The sequence below is a fragment of the Pseudophryne corroboree genome, chromosome 7 (genome assembly GCF_028390025.1).
Source record: "Pseudophryne corroboree isolate aPseCor3 chromosome 7, aPseCor3.hap2, whole genome shotgun sequence".
Taxonomy (NCBI): Eukaryota; Metazoa; Chordata; class Amphibia; order Anura; family Myobatrachidae; genus Pseudophryne; species Pseudophryne corroboree.
Genome location: NC_086450.1, coordinates 497,048,994 through 497,071,575, shown reverse-complemented (window position 1 = coordinate 497,071,575; position 22,582 = coordinate 497,048,994). Strand labels below are relative to the sequence as shown.

The 22,582-nt window shown below is 44.4% G+C and overlaps 1 protein-coding gene across 3 annotated transcripts in view; it reads left to right on the top strand.

Annotated features, from left to right (window-relative positions):
* Positions 1 to 22,582, top strand: part of LOC134945751 (uncharacterized) — a 708,129-nt gene that overhangs the window by 270,213 nt on the left and 415,334 nt on the right. For all 3 annotated transcript variants that reach the window (XM_063935217.1, XM_063935218.1, XM_063935219.1), the window contains one exon: positions 22,130 to 22,408. In XM_063935217.1, the coding sequence (XP_063791287.1) occupies positions 22,130 to 22,408 (279 nt within the window). The remainder of the gene's footprint in view (positions 1 to 22,129; positions 22,409 to 22,582) is intronic.

Here is a 22,582-nt window from a genome sequence, read left to right as displayed (position 1 = left end):
ACGGGTAGCTATTTTTAATCGTGATGTCATTTAAACCCCGATAATCGATACAGGGACGAAGTCCTCCATCTTTCTTCTTGACGAAGAAGAATCCAGCACCAGCTGGGGAAGAGGATGGACGGATGAACCCTTTCTGTAAATTTTCTTTAATGTATATACTCATTGCTTGGGTCTCTGGAACTGAAAGAGGGTATGTACGCCCTCTAGGCGGCTTGCTCCCTGGAACCAAATCAATGGGACAATCCCACTCTCGATGGGGAGGCAAGACATCCGCTGCTTTCTCACTGAAGACGTCAGTGAATTCCTGATAGGCCTCCAGAAGGCCAGACTGAGACTTTACACTTGAAGACTTGATTGGAAGTACTTGAGCCAGACATGACTGATGACAAGGGGAACTCCATGCTGTTAACTGTAAAGTAGACCAGTCAAATTGCGGATTGTGCAATTGAAGCCAAGGCATACCCAGTACGATCTCATAGCCAGCTTTAGGTATAACCAGGAACTCAATAAGCTCGGAATGCAGGAAGCCTACTCCCAGAACCACTGGCTTGGTTTGCTGAATGATGGAACCTTCAGGAATACGGCTTCCGTCCACGGCAGTGAGATATACTGGACGACACAGTTTAGACACTGGGAGATGAAGTCTATCCACTGCAGCTTGTGTGATAAAATTCCCAGCAGCACCACAATCCACTAAGGCGGACAGAGATTGGAGTCCATCTGGCATTTCCAAAGTGACAGGTAATGTAAGGTCTTGAAAAGAAGGAGCTTTATTCAAGGTCCCTAACTTGACTCCTCCTCTACAAGTTAGGACCTGGCGTTTCCCGACCGAGCAGGACAGGAACCAATCAGATGACCAGCAGCAGCACAATAGAGACACAGTCTTTCCTTTAATCTTCTGGACCGCTCCTCAGGTGTTAAACGAAACTTGTTTACCTGCATGGGTTCATCAGCAATAATAGGTAGAGACTGTACAGGAGGCATAGCTCGGTGCTTCCGAAGATCACCTCGAGAGCGTTCACAGGCTCGCTCGCGTAAACGTAGATCCAACTTGACGCATAGGGAAATTAGAGCTTCCAGTTGCTCTGGTAAATCTCGGGTAGCCAACTCATCCTTTATGCGGTCAGAGAGACCATGCCAGAAGGCGGCAACCAATGCCTGGTTGTTCCACTTTACCTCTGATGCCAATGTCTGGAACTGGATAACGTACTGACCCACAGTACGTGTTCCCTGGCGGATCTGAAGGAGGTCTGAAGAAGCAGAGGTCGTACGCCCAGGTTCGTCAAAGATGCGTCGGAATGTGGCAACAAACTCTGTATAGTTGTTCAACAAAGCATCTGCTCGCTCCCACAGCGGAGAGACCCAGTTCAGGGCAGAGCCGGCTAAAAGAGAAACAATATAAGCAACCTTTGTTCTAGGTGTTGGAAAGTTCTGTGGTTGCAATTCAAAATGAACCTCGCATTGATTCAAAAATCCACGACACATCTTAGCATTACCATCAAATTTACTTGGAGTAGGTAGATGGATGCGAGACATTGGAACAGGAGCAACTGGAGAGCTAGAAACTGTGGAACTAGGAACAGGAGCAGAAACTGATGAGGACACTGAAAGAACTGAAATTGGAAATGACTGTTGCAGAGTATCTAAGCGAGAAGACATTTCTTGCAGACATTGTATAATCTGCTGCTGCGCAGCCTCTTGACCATCCAGTCGTGACACTAAGCCTTGGAGTGTCCCTGACCCCACACTCTGACCACCGTCCGGGTCCATGGGCCTCAGACAAACTGTCAGGTCTCTGGGTTTGTCTGTCCCCGGCGGGGGCGCTAGTGGGTCAGTGTTGGTGCGATGTACAAAGCGGGGAGGCAATATGAAAGTCCGGTGCATAAGCACTGATGTTTATTACACAGGGATCACAGAGTAGATGGTATAGCAGTGAATGACAAACTGAAACCAGGCAGCAAAGTAACAGTGATTGGTAATTGAATCCAAAACAACTGAAAAGTCTCTTGCAACAGAAATATATAGTGACTTGATACTGAACGTAAATGAAATAAACAGAACTCCGGTAAAACTTGAAAAACACACAGTCTCTGTATAACAAAGTCCTTATGGCCACACTAGGCCCAAGCAGGAGACAGTCTCTATGCAATGAGGTGATATAACTTGCAGAGATGCACAGATGGTATGCAATTAGCAGAGCACAGGTAGTAATGAATGCAACACCTGAGGAGAGTCTCTTACTGCTTGATGAGCTGGTAACCGGCTGTGGATGAAGTCTGAAGAAAACAGGAGAGCTGAAGTGAGATGAGATGACAGGAGGTAACCACGGGGAATCGCTGGAAACAGGAACACAGGAGTCCGGAGAACAAGGCACACCGTATGTGACTCGTTGTCTGAGGCAATGTGAGTGAGCCACGGACTGGGAGTTATACCCATGGCCCTGCAGTGATTGGTCACTGAACTCTGGGTGGAGACACAGTGCTGGATTGCACACCCGGATCAGCTGAGTGCAGGAGTCATGGCAACGACCTCACAGGCAGGACGCCGGCACACAGCAGAATGCACATAGAACCAGACTCAGGGGTACTCAGCAAGGCGGAAGATAACGCTTGCGGTCCATACACACCTGCAGCCGCAACTGGGGCCATGACCTCCGGAGGCCCGCACACCAGCGCGCTGGTAGGTGAGACGTAGCAGAGCGCCGATTCCTGACAGTTAGCACTTTATCTTTAAGACCTGCATTTAACAGTGTACCAATTTCACCTATTATTCGTTCTGTCGGATCATTTTCTAGTGGCTTATATGTATTAACATCACTTAATAGTCTAACACACTCTTCTTCATAATCCAATCTGTTCAATAGCACAACCCCCCCCCCCTTAGCTGCTATTTTAATGACTAATTGCTCATTCTTCCTTAACTCCTCTAAAGCTCCGCTTTCCCCTTAACTTAAATTATCTTTAATATGAGGTACTGTAGAACAAAGATTATACATATCTTTCTTAACCAAATTATGAAAGGCTTCCACAAAGCTTCCCCTAGATTCTACCGGATAATTTGATTTCTTTTTTAACACACTATGATCAGTTTCCATTACATCGTCTTTCTTCTCTCTATGATTTTTGACAAAGTGTCGTTTTAAAGTCAAGTTGCGTACAAACTTGTTAGTATCTATAAACAATTGGAATCCACTAGGTGTAACATTCGGTGCAAAGGATAAACCACGAGATAATAGTGTAGTTTCATCTTTTGTCATTATATGATTAGATAAATCAGGCCTGGCCAACCTGTGGCTCTCCAGCTGTTGTAAAACTACAAGTCCCATCATGCTTTGCCACAGTTTTGCTATTAGGGAAAGTTAAAACTGTGGCAGGGCATGCTGGGTTGTGTAGTTTCACAACATCTGGAGGGCCACAGGTTGGCCAGGCCTGAGATAAATTAAACACCCCTACTTCTCTCTTAGGTCCTTCCTCCTTATTTTTGTTTCTTTTTCCACCTCTCGTGCCTCTCTTACATCCTTGTTTTTTCTCTTTCCATTGTAACGCGGACTCAATGTGGCTTCTAATTCCCCCATTGGTCTCCTCTCTCTCCCATACGCGCCCCTCTGAAAAAAAACGAGATTTATACTGTGGCACACTGGGGGAGGAAAATACTTCATACCTATTCTTTAAAGGTATCTCATTATTCCTATATGCCTGTCTATTGGTAAACCCCCTCTGCACCTTTTGCCGAATGTTCTCTCGCGGTAGTCTCTGATTATAATTAATGTCATTCCAACGTTTTTTTGCCACAGGCCAATTTCTGACATTCCCATCTCTATAATCTATTGTGTCCCTTTTAAATTTATTAACTTTCGTAGCTATAATTTCCTTTTCTAATTTTCTCACTTTTAATTCACTCTCTGCTAATAAACGCTTTGAACTCTTCCTCCCCTACAGTCTCAGGGCATGTCCTCGTGTCCTACTGCTTCTCTTCATTTGGAGAAGGTTTTCCTCCTGGACTTTGTTAAAACCCTTGATATATGTGACAGTCTCTATCATGTTCCCCCTTTCCCTTCTCTGCTCCAAACTATACATATTGAGATTTCTTAGTCTTTCTGGGTATGTTTTGTGATGTAGGCCATGCACCATCTTAGTTGCCCTTCTTTGTACAGTATCTAATGTACTAATATCCGTCTGAAGATATGGCCTCCAGAACTGAATACAGTATTCTAGATGAGGCCGTACCAATGACCTATACAGTGGCATTATTACTTCTTTCTTTCTGCTGCTGATTCCTCTCCCAATGCAGCCAAGCATCTGACTAGCCCTCCTCATTGCTTTGTTGGGATCCGGTCTCTAAGTCGACAATGTCTAGGTTGACCACCATTGGTCGACAGTAACTAGGTCGACAGGGTGTCTAGGTCGACAGGGTCTTTAGGTCGACATGTTCTAGGTCGACAGGCCAAAAGGTCGACTTGAGTTTTTCACATTTTTTTTCTTTTTTTGAACCTTTTCATACTTAACGATCCACGTGGACTAAGATTGGAACGGTAATCTGTGCCGAGCGCAGCGGTAGCGGAGTGAAGGCACCATGCGAGGGGACACGGTGCACTAATTGGGGTTCCCAGTCATTCTACGAAGAAAACGACACCAAAATAACATTAAAAACTCATGTCGACCTTTTGACCTGTCGGCCTAAAGACCCTGTCGACCTAGACACCCTGTCGACCCAATAGTGGTCGACCTAGACATTGTCGACCTAGTTACTGTCGACTTTCAATACCACACCCGCTTTGTTACATTGCTTACCTGCCTTTATGTCACCTGAAATAGTGACTCCTAGATCCCTTTCCTCCTCAGTAGCTCCCAGTATAGTGCCATTAATACTATATTTATCCTTTATGTCACCTGAAATAGTGACTCCTAGATCCCTTTCCTCCTCAGTAGTTCCCAGTATAGTGCCATTAATACTATATTTATCCTTTATGTCACCTGAGATAGTGACTCCTAGATCCCTTTCCTCCTCAGTAGTTTCCAGTATAGTGCCATTAATACTATATTTATCCTTTATGTCACCTGAGATAGTGACTCCTAGATCCCTTTCCTCCTCAGTAGTTTCCAGTATAGTGCCATTAATACTATATTTATCCTTTATGTCACCTGAAATAGTGACTCCTAGATCCCTTTCCTCCTCAGTAGCTCCCAGTATAGTGCCATTATTACTATATTTATCCTTTATGTCACCTGAAATACGGGACGCCTAGATCCCTTTACTCCTCAGTAGTTCCAGTATAGTGCCATTATTACTATATTTATCCTTTATGTCACCTGAAATAGTGACTCCTAGATCCCTTTCCTCCTCAGTAGTTTCCAGTATAGCGCCATTAATACTATATTTATCCTTTATGTCACCTGAAATAGTGACTCCTAGATCCCTTTCCTCCTCAGTAGTTTCCAGTATAGCGCCATTATTACTATATTTATCCTTTATGTCACCTGAAATACGGGACGCCTAGATCCCTTTCCTCCTCAGTAGTTTCTAGTATAGTGCCATTATTACTATATTTATCCTTTATGTCACCTGAAATAGTGACTCCTAGATCCCTTTCCTCCTCAGTAGTTTCCAGTATAGTGCCATTATTACTATATTTATCCTTTATGTCACCTGAAATAGTGACTCTTAGATCCCTTTCCTCCTCAGTAGTTCCCAGTATAGCGCCATTATTACTATATTTATCCTTTATGTCACCTGAAATACGGGACGCCTAGATCCCTTTCCTCCTCAGTAGTTCCCAGTATAGTGCCATTAATACTATATTTATCCTTTATGTCACCTGAAATAGTGACTCCTAGATCCCTTTCCTCCTCAGTAGCTCCCAGTATAGTGCCATTAATACTATATTTATCCTTTATGTCACCTGAAATAGTGACTCCTAGATCCCTTTCCTCCTCAGTAGTTTCCAGTATAGTGCCATTAATACTATATTTATCCTTTATGTCACCTGAAATAGTGACTCCTAGATCCCTTTCCTTCTCAGTAGCTCCCAGTATAGTGCCATTAATACTATATTTATCCTTTATGTCACCTGAAATAGTGACTCCTAGATCCCTTTCCTCCTCAGTAGTTTCCAGTATAGCGCCATTAATACTATATTTATCCTTTATGTCACCTGAAATAGTGACTCCTAGCTCCCTTTCCTCCTCAGTAGTTTCCAGTATAGCGCCATTATTACTATATTTATCCTTTATGTCACCTGAAATACGGGACGCCTAGATCCCTTTACTCCTCAGTAGTTCCAGTATAGTGCCATTATTACTATATTTATCCTTTATGTCACCTGAAATAGTGACTCCTAGATCCCTTTCCTCCTCAGTAGTTTCCAGTATAGCGCCATTAATACTATATTTATCCTTTATGTCACCTGAAATAGTGACTCCTAGATCCCTTTCCTCCTCAGTAGTTTCCAGTATAGCGCCATTATTACTTTATTTATCCTTTATGTCACCTGAAATACGGGACGCCTAAATCCCTTTCCTCCTCAGTAGTTTCCAGTATAGTGCCATTATTACTATATTTATCCTTTATGTCACCTGAAATAGTGACTGCTAGATCCCTTTCCTCCTCAGTAGTTTCCAGTATAGTGCCATTATTACTATATTTATCCTTTATGTCACCTGAAATAGTGACTCCTAGATCCCTTTCCTCCTCAGTAGTTCCCAGTATAGCGCCATTATTACTATATTTATCCTTTATGTCACCTGAAATACGGGACGCCTAGATCCCTTCCTCCTCAGTAGTTTCCAGTATAGTGCCATTATTACTATATTTATCCTTTATGTCACCTGAAATAGTGACTCCTAGATCCCTTTCCTCCTCAGTAGTTTCCAGTATAGTGCCATTATTACTATATTTATCCTTTATGTCACCTGAAATAGTGACTCCTAGATCCCTTTCCTCCTCAGTAGTTCCAGTATAGTGCCATTATTACTATATTTATCCTTTATGTCACCTGAAATAGTGACTCCTAGATCCCTTTCCTCCTCAGTAGTTTCCAGTATAGTGCCATTAATACTATATTTATCCTTTATGTCACCTGAAATAGTGACGCCTAGATCCCTTTCCTCCTCAGTAGTTTCCAGTATAGTGCCATTATTACTATATTTATCCTTTATGTCACCTGAGATAGTGACTCCTAGATCCCTTTCCTCCTCAGTAGTTCCCAGTATAGTGCCGTTAATACTATATTTATCCTTTATGTCACCTGAAATAGTGACTCCTAGATCCCTTTCCTCCTCAGTAGTTTCCAGTATAGTGCGATTATTACTATATTTATCCTTTATGTCACCTGAAATACGGGACGCCTAGATCCCTTTCCTCCTCAGTAGTTTCCAGTATAGTGCCATTAATACTATATTTATCCTTTATGTCACCTGAAATAGTGACTCCTAGATCCCTTTCCTCCTCAGTAGTTTCCAGTATAGCGCCATTAATACTATATTTATCCTTTATGTCACCTGAAATAGTGACTCCTAGATCCCTTTCCTCCTCAGTAGTTTCCAGTATAGCACCATTAATACTATATTTATCCTTTATGTCACCTGAAATAGTGACTCCTAGCTCCCTTTCCTCCTCAGTAGTTTCCAGTATAGCGCCATTATTACTATATTTATCCTTTATGTCACCTGAAATACGGGACGCCTAGATCCCTTTACTCCTCAGTAGTTCCAGTATAGTGCCATTATTACTATATTTATCCTTTATGTCACCTGAAATAGTGACTCCTAGATCCCTTTCCTCCTCAGTAGTTTCCAGTATAGCGCCATTAATACTATATTTATCCTTTATGTCACCTGAAATAGTGACTCCTAGATCCCTTTCCTCCTCAGTAGTTTCCAGTATAGCGCCATTATTACTATATTTATCCTTTATGTCACCTGAAATACGGGAAGCCTAGATCCCTTTCCTCCTCAGTAGTTTCCAGTATAGTGCCATTATTACTATATTTATCCTTTATGTCACCTGAAATAGTGACTCCTAGATCCCTTTCCTCCTCAGTAGTTTCCAGTATAGTGCCATTATTACTATATTTCTCTAACGTCCTAGTGGATGCTGGGGACTCCGTCAGGACCATGGGGAATAGCGGCTCCGCAGGAGACAGGGCACAAAAGTAAGCTTTTAGGATCACATGGTGTGTACTGGCTCCTCCCCCTATGACCCTCCTCCAAGCCTCAGTTAGGTTTTTGTGCCCGTCCGAGCAGGGTGCAATCTAGGTGGCTCTCCTAAAGAGCTGCTTAGAAAAAGTTTTTAGGTTTTTTAGTTTCAGTGAGTCCTGCTGGCAACAGGCTCACTGCATCGAGGGACTTAGGGGAGAGATTTTCAACTCACCTGCGTGCAGGATGGATTGGAGTCTTAGGCTACTGGACATAGCTTCAGAGGGAGTCGGAACACAGGTCACCCTGGGGTTCGTCCCGGAGCCGCGCCGCCGATCCCCCTTACAGATGCTGAAGATCGGAGGTCCGGAAACAGGCGGCAGAAGACTCTTCAGTCTTCATGAAGGTAGCGCACAGCACGGCAGCTGTGCGCCATTGTTGCTACACACTTCACACTGACTAGTCACGGAGGGTGCAGGGCGCTGCTGGGGGCGCCCTGGGCAGCAATATTTAATACCTTTGATGGCAAAGAATACATCACATATAGCCATTAAGGCTATATGTATGTATTTAACCCAGGCCAGATATCTCAAAACCCGGGAGAAAAGCCCGCCGAAATGGGGGCGGAGCTTATTCTCCTCAGCACTCAGCGCCATTTTCCTGCTCAGCTCCGCTGTGAGGAAGGCTCCCAGGACTCTCCCCTGCACTGCACTACAGAAACAGGGTAACAAAGAGAAGGGGGGCATATTTTGGCGATATTTATATATTAAAAGCGCATATAACAGAAACAACACCTTTTAGGGTTGTTTATATACATTTTATAGCGCTTTTGGTGTGTGCTGGCAAACTCTCCCTCTGTCTCCCCAAAGGGCTAAGGGGGTCCTGTCTTCGATAAGAGCATTCCCTGTGTGTCTGCTGTGTGTCGGTACGAGTGTGTCGACATGTATGAGGACGATGTTGGTGTGGAGGCAGAGCAATTGCCGGTAATGGTGATGTCACCCCCTAGGGAGTCGACACCGGAATGGATGGCTTTAGTTATGGAATTACGTGATAATGTTAGTACATTACAAAAGTCAGTGGACGAAATGAGACGGCCGGAAAACCAGTTAGTACCGGCTCAGGCGTCTCAGACACCGTCAGGGGCTGTAAAACGTCCCTTACCTCAGTCAGTCGACACAGGTACCGACACAGATGAATCTAGTGTCGACGGTGAAGAAACAAACGTATTTTCCAATAGGGCCACACGTTATATGATCACGGCAATGAAGGAGGCTTTGCAGATCTCTGATACTGCAGGTACCTCAAAAAGGGGTATTATGTGGGGGGTGAAAAAACTACCTGTAGCTTTTACAGAATCAGAGGAATTGAATGACGTGTGTGATGAAGCGTGGGTTAACCCAGATAGAAAACTGCTAATTTCTAAGAAGTTATTGGCATTATACCCTTTCCCACCAGAGGTTAGGGCGCGCTGGGAAACACCCCCTAGGGTGGATAAAGCGCTCACACGTTTATTAAAACAAGTGGCGTTGCCGTCTCCTGATACGGCCGCCCTCAAGGATCCAGCAGATAGGAGGCTGGAAACTACCCTGAAGAGTATATACACACATACTGGTGTTATACTGCGACCAGCAATAGCCTCAGCCTGGATGTGCAGTGCTGGGGTAGTGTGGTTGGATTCCCTGACTGAAAATATTGATACCCTGGATAGGGACAGTATTTTATTGACTCTAGAGCAATTAAAGGATGCGTTTCTTTATATGCGAGATGCTCAGAGGGATATTTGCACTCTGGCATCAAGAGTAAGTGCGATGTCCATATCTGCCAGAAGAAGTTTATGGACGCGACAGTGGTCAGGTGATGCGGATTCCAAAAGGCATATGGAAGTATTGCCATATAAAGGAGAGGAATTATTTGGGGTCGGTCTATCGGATCTGGTGGCCACGGCAACTGCCGGCAAATCCACCTTTTTACCTCAGACCCCCTCCCAACAGAAAAAGACACCGTCTTTTCAGCCGCAGTCCTTTCGCTCCTATAAAAACAAGCGGGCAAAAGGACAGTCTTATCTGCCCCGAGGCAGAGGAAAGGGTAAGAGAGGGCAGCAAGCAGCCCCTGCCCAGGACCAGAAGCCCGCCCCGGGTTCTACAAAGCCATCAGCATGACGCTGGGGCTTTACAAGCGGACTCAGGAGCGGTGGGGGTCGACTAAAGATTTTCAGCAATCAGTGGGCTCGCTCACAGGTGGACCCGTGGATCCTGCAGATAGTATCTCAGGGTTACATGTTGGAATTCGAAAGGTCTCCCCCTCGCCGGTTCCTAAAGTCTGCTTTACCAACGTCTCCCTCAGAAAGGGCGACGGTATTGGAAGCCATTCACAAGCTGTATTCTCAGCAGGTGATAGTCAAGGTACCCCTCCTACAACAGGGAAAGGGGTATTATTCCACACTATTTGTGGTACCGAAGCCGGACGGTTCGGTAAGACCTATTCTAAATCTGAAATCCTTGAACCTGTACATACAGAAATTCAAGTTCAAGATGGAGTCACTCAGAGCAGTGATAGCGAATCTGGAAGAAGGGGACTTCATGGTGTCCCTGGACATAAAAGATGCTTATCTGCATGTCCCAATTTACCCCTCACACCAAGGGTATCTCAGGTTCGTGATACAAGACTGTCATTATCAGTTTCAAACGCTGCCGTTTGGTTTGTCCACGGCACCTCGGGTCTTTACCAAGGTAATGACCGAAATGATGGTTCTTCTACGAAGAAAAGGCGTATTAATTATCCCTTACTTAGACGATCTCCTGATAAGGGCAAAGTCCAGAGAACAGCTGGAAGTCGGTGTAGCACTAACCCAAGTAGTGCTTCAACAACACGGGTGGATTCTGAATCTTCCAAAATCTCAATTGACCCCGACAACACGTCTGCTGTTCCTGGGAATGATTCTGGACACGGTTCAGAAAAAGGTGGTTCTCCCGGAGGAGAAAGCAAGGGAGTTATCCGAACTTGTCAGGAACCTCCTAAAACCAGGAAATGTGTCAGTACATCAATGCACAAGAGTCCTGGGAAAGATGGTGGCTTCTTACGAAGCAATTCCATTCGGCAGATTCCATGCACGAACATTTCAGTGGGATCTGCTGGACAAATGGTCCGGATCGCATCTGCACATGCATCAGCGGATAACACTGTCACCAAGAACAAGGTTGTCTCTCCTGTGGTGGTTGCAGAGTGCCCATCTGTTAGAGGGCCGCAGGTTCGGCATACAGGACTGGGTCCTGGTGACTACGGATGCCAGCCTACGGGGCTGGGGAGCAGTCACACAGGGAAGAAACTTCCAGGGTGTATGGTCAAACCTGGAGACGTCTCTTCACATAAATATACTGGAGCTAAGAGCGATCTACAATGCTCTAAGCTTGGCGAAACCGCTGCTTCAGGGTCAGCCGGTGTTGATCCAGTCGGACAACATCACGGCAGTCGCCCACGTAAACAGACAAGGCGGCACGAGAAGCAGAAGAGCAATGACAGAAGCTGCAAGGATTCTTTGCTGGGCGGAAAATCATGTCATAGCACTGTCAGCAGTGTTCATCCCGGGAGTGGACAACTGGGAAGCAGACTTCCTCAGCAGACACGACCTTCATCCGGGAGAGTGGGGACTTCATCCGGAAGTTTTCCGCATGATTGTGAACCGTTGGGAAAAACCAAAGGTGGATATGATGGCGTCTCGCCTCAACAAAAAACTGGACAGATATTGCGCCAGGTCAAGAGACCCTCAGGCAATAGCTGTGGACGCTCTGGTAACACCGTGGGTGTACCAGTCAGTGTATGTGTTTCCTCCTCTGCCTCTCATACCAAAGGTACTGAGAATTATTCGGAAAAGGGGAGTAAGAACAATACTAGTGGCTCCGGATTGGCCAAGAAGAACTTGGTATCCGGAACTTCAAGAGATGCTCACGGAGGATCCGTGGCCTCTACCTCTAAGAAGGGATCTGCTTCAGCAGGGACCTTGTATGTTCCAAGACTTACCGCGACTGCGTTTGACGGCATGGCGGTTGAACGCCGGATTCTAAAAGAAAAGGGCATTCCAGAGGAAGTTATTCCTACCTTGATTAAAGCTAGGAAGGAAGTGACCGCACAACATTATCACCGCATTTGGAGAAAATATGTTGCATGGTGTGAAGCCAAGAAGGCCCCAACGGAAGAATTTCAATTGGGTCGATTCCTACATTTCCTGCAGGCAGGATTGTCTATGGGCCTCAAATTGGGGTCTATTAAAGTTCAAATTTCGGCCTTATCAATCTTCTTCCAGAAAGAATTGGCTTCAGTGCCTGAAGTACAAACTTTTGTCAAGGGTGTACTACATATACAGCCCCCGATTGTGCCCCCAGTGGCACCGTGGGATCTAAACGTAGTTTTGGATTTTCTCAAATCTCATTGGTTTGAGCCTCTCAAATCTGTAGATTTGAAGTATCTTACATGGAAAGTAACCATGCTACTGGCCCTGGCTTCAGCCAGGAGAGTTTCAGAGTTGGCGACTTTATCGTACAAAAGCCCATATCTGATTTTCCATTCGGACAGGGCAGAACTGCGGACACGTCCTCAATTTCTCCCTAAGGTGGTTTCGGCGTTTCACTTGAACCAGCCTATTGTGGTGCCTGCGGCTACTAGCGACTTGGAGGACTCCAAGTTACTGGACGTTGTCAGAGCATTGAAAATATATATTTCAAGGACAGCTGGAGTCAGAAAATCTGACTCGTTGTTTATATTGTATGCACCCAACAAGATGGGTGCTCCTGCGTCTAAGCAGACGATTGCTCGTTGGATCTGTAGCACAATCCAACTTGCACATTCTGTGGCAGGCCTGCCACAGCCTAAAACTGTAAATGCCCACTCCACAAGGAAGGTGGGCTCATCTTGGGCGGCTGCCCGAGGGGTCTCGGCATTACAACTTTGCCGAGCAGCTACGTGGTCAGGGGAGAACACGTTTGTAAAATTTTACTAATTTGATACTCTGGCTAAAGAGGACCTGGAGTTCTCTCATTCGGTGCTGCAGAGTCATCCGCACTCTCCCGCCCGTTTGGGAGCTTTGGTATAATCCCCATGGTCCTGACGGAGTCCCCAGCATCCACTAGGACGTTAGAGAAAATAAGAATTTACTTACCGATAATTCTATTTCTCGTAGTCCGTAGTGGATGCTGGGCGCCCATCCCAAGTGCGGATTGTCTGCAGTACTTGTACATAGTTATTGTTACAAAAATCGGGTTATTATTGTTGTGAGCCATCTTTTCAGAGGCTACTTCGTTGTTATCATACTGTTAACTGGGTTCAAATCACAAGTTGTACGGTGTGATTGGTGTGGCTGGTATGAGTCTTACCCGGGATTCAAGATCCTTCCTTATTGTGTACGCTCGTCCGGGCACAGTACCTAACTGAGGCTTGGAGGAGGGTCATAGGGGGAGGAGCCAGTACACACCATGTGATCCTAAAAGCTTACTTTTGTGCCCTGTCTCCTGCGGAGCCGCTATTCCCCATGGTCCTGACGGAGTCCCCAGCATCCACTACGGACTACGAGAAATAGAATTATCGGTAAGTAAATTCTTATTTTATCCTTTATGTCACCTGAAATAGTGACTCCTAGATCCCTTTCCTCCTCAGTAGTTCCCAGTATAGCGCCATTATTACTATATTTATCCTTTATGTCACCTGAAATACGGGACGCCTAGATCCCTTTCCTCCTCAGTAGTTTCCAGTATAGTGCCATTATTACTATATTTATCCTTTATGTCACCTGAAATAGTGACTTCTAGATCCCTTTCCTCCTCAGTAGTTTCCAGTATAGTGCCATTATTACTATATTTATCCTTTATGTCACCTGAAATAGTGACGCCTAGATCCCTTTCCTCCTCAGTAGTTTCCAGTATAGTGCCAATATTACTATATTTATCCTTTATGTCACCTGAAATAGTGACTTCTAGATCCCTTTCCTCCTCAGTAGTTTCCAGTATAGTGCCATTATTACTATATTTATCCTTTATGTCACCTGAAATAGTGACTCCTAGATCCCTTTCCTCCTCAGTAGTTTCCAGTATAGTGCCATTATTACTATATTTATCCTTTATGTCACCTGAAATACGGGACGCCTAGATCCCTTTCCTCCTCAGTAGTTTCCAGTATAGTGCCATTATTACTATATTTATCCTTTATGTCACCTAAAATAGTGACTCCTAGATCCCTTTCCTCCTCAGTAGTTTCCAGTATAGTGCCATTATTACTATATTTATCCTTTATGTCACCTGAAATAGTGACTCCTAGATAACTTTCCTCCGCAGTAGTTCCCATTATAGTGCCATTATTACTATATTTATCCTTTATGTCACCTGAAATAGTGACTCCTAGATCCCTTTCCTCCTCAGTAGTTTCCGGTATAGTGCCATTAATACTATATTTATCCTTTATGTCACCTGAAATACAGGACGCCTAGATCCCTTTCCTCCTCAGTAGTTCCCAGTATAGTGCCATTAATACTATATTTATCGTTTATGTCACCTGAAATAGTGATTCCTAGATCCCTTTCCTCCTCAGTAGTTTCCAGTATAGTGCCATTATTACTATATTTATCCTTTATGTCACCTGAAATACAGGACGCCTAGATCCCTTTCCTCCTCAGTAGTTTCCAGTATAGTGCCATTATTACTATATTTATCCTTTATGTCACCTGAAATACAGGACGCCTAGATCCCTTTCCTCCTCAGTAGTTCCCAGTATAGTGCCATTATTACTATATTTATCCTTTATGTCACCTGAAATACAGGACGCCTAGATCCCTTTCCTCCTCAGTAGTTCCCAGTATAATGCCATTATTACTATATTTATCCTTTATGTCACCTGAAATACAGGACGCCTAGATCCCTTTCCTCCTCAGTAGTTTCCAGTATAGTGCCATTAATACTATATTTATCCTTTATGTCACCTGAAATACAGGACGCCTAGATCCCTTTCCTCCTCAGTAGTTCCCAGTATAGTGCCATTATTACTATATTTATCCTTTATGTCACCTGAAATAGTGACTCCTAGATCCCTTTCCTCCTCAGTAGTTTCCAGTATAGTGCCATTAATACTATATTTATCCTTTATGTCACCTGAAATACAGGACGCCTAGATCCCTTTCCTCCTCAGTAGTTCCCAGTATAGTGCCATTAATACTATATTTATCGTTTATGTCACCTGAAATAGTGATTCCTAGATCCCTTTCCTCCTCAGTAGTTTCCAGTATAGTGCCATTATTACTATATTTATCCTTTATGTCACCTGAAATACAGGACGCCTAGATCCCTTTCCTCCTCAGTAGTTTCCAGTATAGTGCCATTATTACTATATTTATCCTTTATGTCACCTGAAATACAGGACGCCTAGATCCCTTTCCTCCTCAGTAGTTCCCAGTATAGTGCCATTATTACTATATTTATCCTTTATGTCACCTGAAATACAGGACGCCTAGATCCCTTTCCTCCTCAGTAGTTCCCAGTATAATGCCATTATTACTATATTTATCCTTTATGTCACCTGAAATACAGGACGCCTAGATCCCTTTCCTCCTCAGTAGTTTCCAGTATAGTGCCATTAATACTATATTTATCCTTTATGTCATCTGAAATACAGGACGCCTAGATCCCTTTCCTCCTCAGTAGTTCCCAGTATAGTGCCATTATTACTATATTTATCCTTTATGTCACCTGAAATACAGGACGCCTAGATCCCTTTCCTCCTCAGTAGTTTCCAGTAGTTATATAAAGGTGCAGCAGTATATACGGGTTGGGTATGCATTACCGCCGTCTGGTATCCCGGTGGTCAGGATACTGACCGCGGGATCCCAGCAGCATAATGCCGGCCGGGGGGGGGCACTGAGGTGTGAGCGCCACAATCCCCTTGCGGGTTCGCTGCGCTCACCATGCTATGGGCTCGGTGCTTAATTCATGTGCTGCTGAAGCTGGTTAGCCACTGCATTGCTGAAATGGGGAAAATACAGCACTTTCTTTTTTTAATATGGTACAAGAGATATGCTGTGCTAAACTCTGTTAACTGTCGCATTGCTGGAAGAGGGAACAGTGTTTGACAAGTTATAGACGCTTACTCCGTACATGTATATATTTGTTGTTAGAGAACACTGGCTTCTCACTGTCCATAATTAAAGGAACCTAAATTCTTGCATACACATCAACAAATATTTGATTTACTGGTAATCTGTAGATATTAACATCATTTTAAATACTTGCAAATCGTATTTCTTTCTGCAAACTTCACTGCTCTCTCATACAGCCACCACTCCTCCTCCTATTCTCATTTTACTACCAGTTTTCACCCCATCCACACTATGGTCAGGCTGGCAACCCCCATAACTCATTGTCTTTCTAATCATTTATTCTGTCCCCTGTTACCACCTCTATCCCTCTTTCCCAGTCTCCTACATCTCATCCTCTCTCCTCTCCTCTGTCTGCCTCCCTACCCCTCTTCTGTTTCCCCATTGCAATTCACTTCTGCCCCTTCACACCATTTAAACCCCACCACTCAACCCTGCTCTCTCCCTCCTCTGCCTGTCTCCTCACCTCTCCTCCACCAGTATCAAACTGCACTCCCTCCCTGTCTCACTCATGCAGTCTCCCTTCCTAGCCAAGGCCCCAGCACCATCATCACACCCTCTTTATCCTTTCCTTCCAAATTACTCCTACCTCAACGCTACAGCAATCCTGATAATCTCATACACATCTCTCCCACAAACTCCTACTCCCTATCCTGTGCACTCTGGACTGCCAGATCTATTTGCAACAAACTGGCCCCCACTCATGACCTTTTCATTTCCAACTCCCTGCACCTCCTGGCCATTACAGAAACCTGGATTACTCCTCATGACACCACTTCTCCTGCTGCTCTCTCTGCTGGGGGACTCACATTCTCACACACACCCCGACCCGGGGGTCCCCATGGGGGTGGTGTTGGGATCCTTTTACCCTCAAGCTACACATACCAACTTATACCTCCAGAACCTTCTCTTACATTCTCTACATTTGAGGCCCATGCAATATGCCTCTACCAACCTACTAATCTTCGAGTTGCTGTAATTTACCGTCCACCTGGCATTTCCTCCAAATTCCTCGACAACTTTGCTTCCTGGCTACCTCACTTCCTCTCTTCTGACATTCCCTCCATTATTCTTGGTGATTTCAACATCCCTATCGATAACCCCACAAAATCACCTGCCTCTAAACTCCTTAACCTCACCTCTTCACTTGGTCTCTCCCAGTTGACCACCTCACCCTCCCATGTGAACGGGTGCTCACTGGATCTGGTTTTCACTCACCGCTGTGATATTTCTGATTTCTCCAATTCCCCTTTTCCCCTCTCTGACCACCACTTGCTCTCTTTCAACTTATCTATCTCTGCTTCCCCATCTCTCCCTCCTAAGGCTACCATCACGAAGCGTAACACTGAGGCTATTGACACCTCATCCCTGTCCTCCCTGTTTGACTCCCTTCTCTCTCCTCTTCTCTCTCTCACATGCCCTGAACAAGCCACATCTCTATACAATGCATCTCTTACTTCTGCGCTTGACTCTGTTGCTCCACCAACCACTATTCACCCTCGCAGATCAACACCTCAACCCTGGCACACCAAATGCACCAGATATCTACAAAAATGCTCACGTACTGCCGAGCGACAGTGGAGGAAATCACGCTCTAAAGCAGACTTCCTCCATTTCAAATGCATGCTCTCATCCTTCAGTGCTGCCCTTTCCCTCGCTAAACAATCATACTTCAAAATCCTCATTTCTACCCAGTCTTCCAACCCCCTGCGCCTCTTTGCCACTGTTAACTCCCTCCTCTGCCCACCACCACCTCCTCTCCCTTCCTCATTGTCTGCTCTTGACTTTGCCACTTATTTCACATCCAAGATTGACTCCATACGTCAGGATATCACATCCCACCAGACCAGCAACCAGCCACCACCCATCCCTTGCCACCCCTCCCCTTCCCTCTTATCAACTCTGACATCTTTCTCCCATGTATCTGGCGAGGAAGTCATGGCCCTCATCCGTCCCCCCCCCACAACCTCCCCACTCGACCCCCTATCCCCTCCCACCTCCTCCGCTACCTCTCTCCTTCTGCCTGTTCCCATCTTCCCACCTTCTCAATCTCTCCCTTTCATCAGTCACTGTCCCCTCTGCCTTCAAGCAAGCTCTTGTCTCCCCTATTCTTAAAAAACCTACCCTTGATCCTAACACTCTCTCCAACTATCGACCCATCTCTCTCCTCCCCTTTGCCTCCAAACTTCTTGAGCGTATTGTCTATAATCGCCTCACTGCCTTTCTTTCCTCTCACTCACTGCTTGACCCATTCCAGTCTGGTTTCCGTTCTCTCCACTCCACTGAAACTGCCCTCACAAAAGTCTGCAATGACCTCCAGGAAGCCAAATCTATGGACCACTACTCTCTGCTTATTCTTCTTGACCTCTCTGCTGCTTTTGACACTGTGGACGACCCTCTCCTTCTGCAAATCCTTCACTCTCTTGGTCTGCGTGATACTGCCATCTCCTGGCTGTCCTCCTACCTCTCTGATCGTTCCTTCTCTGTCTCCTCTCATGATGCTACCTCCCCCCCACTTCCACTAACTGTTGGTGTCCCCCAAGGCTCTGTTCTTGGTCCTCTCCTTTTCTCTCTCTATACGTCCTCTTTAGGTGAACTCATTAGTTCTTTTAACTTCCGATACCACCTCTATGCTGATGACACTCAAATCTACCTCTCCTCCCCTGATCTCTCCACGGCTGTCCTCACTCGTACCTCAAACTGTCTTTCTGCTATCTCTTCCTGGATGACTCAGCGCTTTCTTAAACTCAACATGTCTAAGACTGAGCTGATCATCTTCCCACCCTCCCACACAACCTCACCTCCCACAATCTCATTATCCATTGATGGCACGACTATCTCCCCTAGCCCCCAAGTACGCTGTCTTGGCGTAATCCTTGACTCCTCCCTCTCCTTCAAACCACACATTCAGCACCTCTCACAAACCTGCAATTTTCATCTCAAAAACATTTCCAGAATCAGACTTTTTCTCACCCAGGATGCCACTAAGATCATTATTCACTCACTGATTATTTCCAGACTGGACTACTGTAATCTCCTCCTAACTGGCCTCCCTGACAATTACCTCTCTCCACTCCAATCTATCCTCAATGCTGCTGCCCAGCTCATCTTCCTCACCAAACGCACTATGTCTACCTCCCCTTTCCTACAGGCCCTCCACTGGCTTCCCTTCCCTTTCAGAATCCAATTCAAACTTATTACACTCACTTACAAAGCTCTCACCCACTCCTCTCCCATCTACATCTCTGACCTTATCTCCCTTTACTCTCCCACTCGTCCTCTTTGCTCTGCTAATGCACGCCGACTCTCCTGTCTTCTGATTACTTCCTCCCACTCCTATCTCCAAGATTTTTCACGTGCTGCTCCCTTTCTCTGGAATTCCCTACCTCTCCCCCTCAGACTCTCCACCTCTCTACAAAACTTCAAACGGGCTCTTAAGACCCATTTCTTTACCAAACCCAGCCAAATCTCAACCTAACCCTCTGTTCCACGCTCTCTATGTACCCCATCTGTGTCACCCCTGTCTGTCTATCCCTCCCCTTAGAATGTAAGCTCTCACGAGTAGGGCCCTCTTCCCTCATGTGATTATACTTTTCTTACTTTAATAATCCTCAACTGCCCAGATCCCGCAGATTTTTGGCCACCTGGAACTTATCTCTATGTTTACTGGTGTAGTTATGCTTAGTTGCCCTGTACTTGTCCTATATTGTCTTCAACTGTAAGTCACTGTTTTCCTGTTTTTGATTTTTGATGTGCTTATTTACTCTGTAATTGGGCGCTGCGGAACCCTTGTGGCGCCATATAAATAAAGGATAATAATAATAATAATAATAATAATACACATCCAGGAGTAAAAATGGAGGAAGTTTTTTGCACTATAGCAAATTTGTTGGCCTCTAATCAGGGGACAGAGGAGAAAATGTTACAGCTGGTAACCCAGTCAGTGGAAACAACAGCTGCAGAGCACCTAAAAAAATGTCTGCCTCAGACGACCCAGCGGCAACAGTTAGACGCACTTTTCAAAGATGGTTGTGTTTGGAAAGTTCGTACTGTATATTTGTACTCAAAACCTTATTGATAAAACAGGAAGTCCTGACCGGACGTTATGGTAAAAAAGAGGGAATCACATGGAAAACCTCATAAACATTTCCTCTTTGGGTATCCAAAGTCTTTATTTATCTATCTTTTATAAAAATAAGAAACAAAGGTTATAATGCAGATGCCACATTGTTTAGGATAAAATATGTTTTGTGTTGTGTATAGATAGGGTGTATATACGTTATGTGCAAATTAAAGAATGTTTTTTTGTTTTGTTTTTTTAAATGTGTGTCCACTGGATGTAAATGGGCTTTTAAAAAGGCAATTTATTCATAAAACAAGGGGTTAGCTCAAAGTTCATATTTAGTCCAGATGGTTTTCTGGATGCTTGGCCTTGATTTTTTCAGGCCTTACAATCTAGGCAGTAGTGGTAGCCTTTGGTGTTTGTTTTTTCTGTTGATTCGTTTGGCGGTATGAAACTTCTCACTACTTCCTGTTTAATATTCTTGGCGTGTGTGTAAATCATTTTTGGTTTATCGAGAATCCATTGTTTTATGTCCTTGTCCAGTTTTAATACGTGCCAGTGGTCAGTTAATATTTTCTCTATTTGATGGTGACTACTCTAATGAACCTGATTTTCTGAGTTATTTGTCTTTTTGTGCCAAATGTAATAGAGTGAGAGTTTCAGAAAGTGAGATATTTGGTAAGGTTTTGCAGTTTTTTTTAAAGTGGCAATCATTTCTGAAACTCTCACTCTATACATTTGGCCCTTTGTCTTTGTGTTTTATCAGTTTGTTTCTTTCCAATTTTTAGAATTTGTTCCAAAAGATGAAGTTTTTCCTTAATTTGCTCACTCTGATCTTTAAATATTGTGTCGTCTGTGCAGTTGTGTTTATGTCTTCTAAATTGACCAGATGGTACATTTTTAATCCAGTTCCACTGATGGTTGCTGGAATTAGGTAGTGCATTATTTCCATTAACTTCTTTTATATGTGTTTTCGTGTGGATTTTAATTTTCTTTATTAAAATTTCTAAATCCAGAAACACTACTGCTTCCTTGCTAGATTCTGTTCAGAATTCTAAGTTAATTTAGAAGACTTAAACACAAATGTACAGCTGAAACAATATTTAAAGAATTTTGTTAAAGACAGAGCCATGTTGATTTTACCTTTGAAAAAAAATGTCGCTTTCAATCTCAATTCGATTCTTACAACGCTAAAATCTCTCCACTACCGGCCACTTGAAGGCCATTAATTTGGGCCCAAATGTAGATTTAATCAAACCCCTTTATCTCCCAGCTCCTTCCTCTATGATCAAGGGCTTTTTTTGTAATGCTTCTTACTGTACATTCCCTTACTCAGTTTTCTCTTATCAGCCAAAAAAACCTTAAAACTAGGAAATGGGGGTTCTCTTACACAAAATCCAGAGCATAAGAGACAGTAATACACATTTACGTACGGTGTGGCCCAGTAAATTATATAACAGATTGAAACACACTGTAACATAATCTAACACACACATCGCTGACACACCTACAAATATAAATCTCATCAATAAGACTTCCCTCTCAAACACATCCTGTTCCCAATCCCAAAATTACCCTCCGTGTGGACCGCAGTCTCCAGGTCCGAGGAGCCATACCAGCAGGATTCCTACACGTGGCTTTCAGCTCATTTCCTTACTGTGTAATAAGCTTAATCACAGCGTGTACTCTACAAAGATTAATAAATGACACAGGCCTGGTCTCCTAGACAGAAGATTGGGGCAGGGAACTGTATGAGAGGTAGTAGTACAGGATACATCATATGTCTGTATAATTCTGTCTCTGCAGGTGATCACTTTGTGGACAGACACTGGGCAGCTCTGACACAAAGGATAACTGTGATATATCCAGTCCTAGATGATCTACTGGATCAGGAACTCCTGACACAGGAACAGTACTATGATTTGATCAACAAGAGAACATCTGAGGACAAGATGAGAGACCTCTATGGAATGATAAGGTTCTGGAATCACACTGACAAAGACGTGCTCTACCTGTCCCTGAGGACCCACAACTACACCATCGTCAGAGATCTGGAGGGAGATCAGCGCCGTCTGCCCTATTCTAGTAAGTGACATTGTCAGAGTGCAGCACATGTAGTAATCCATTCTCTCTCCCATCCTATGGGGGACACGGATGATGGGCTATAGAGGGGCGAGGCGGCAGTTAGACACTTTTTGTAATTTTCTTCTCTAGGTCTGAAACACCTCCCCCTTTATATCCCCTGCCTGCAGTGTACAC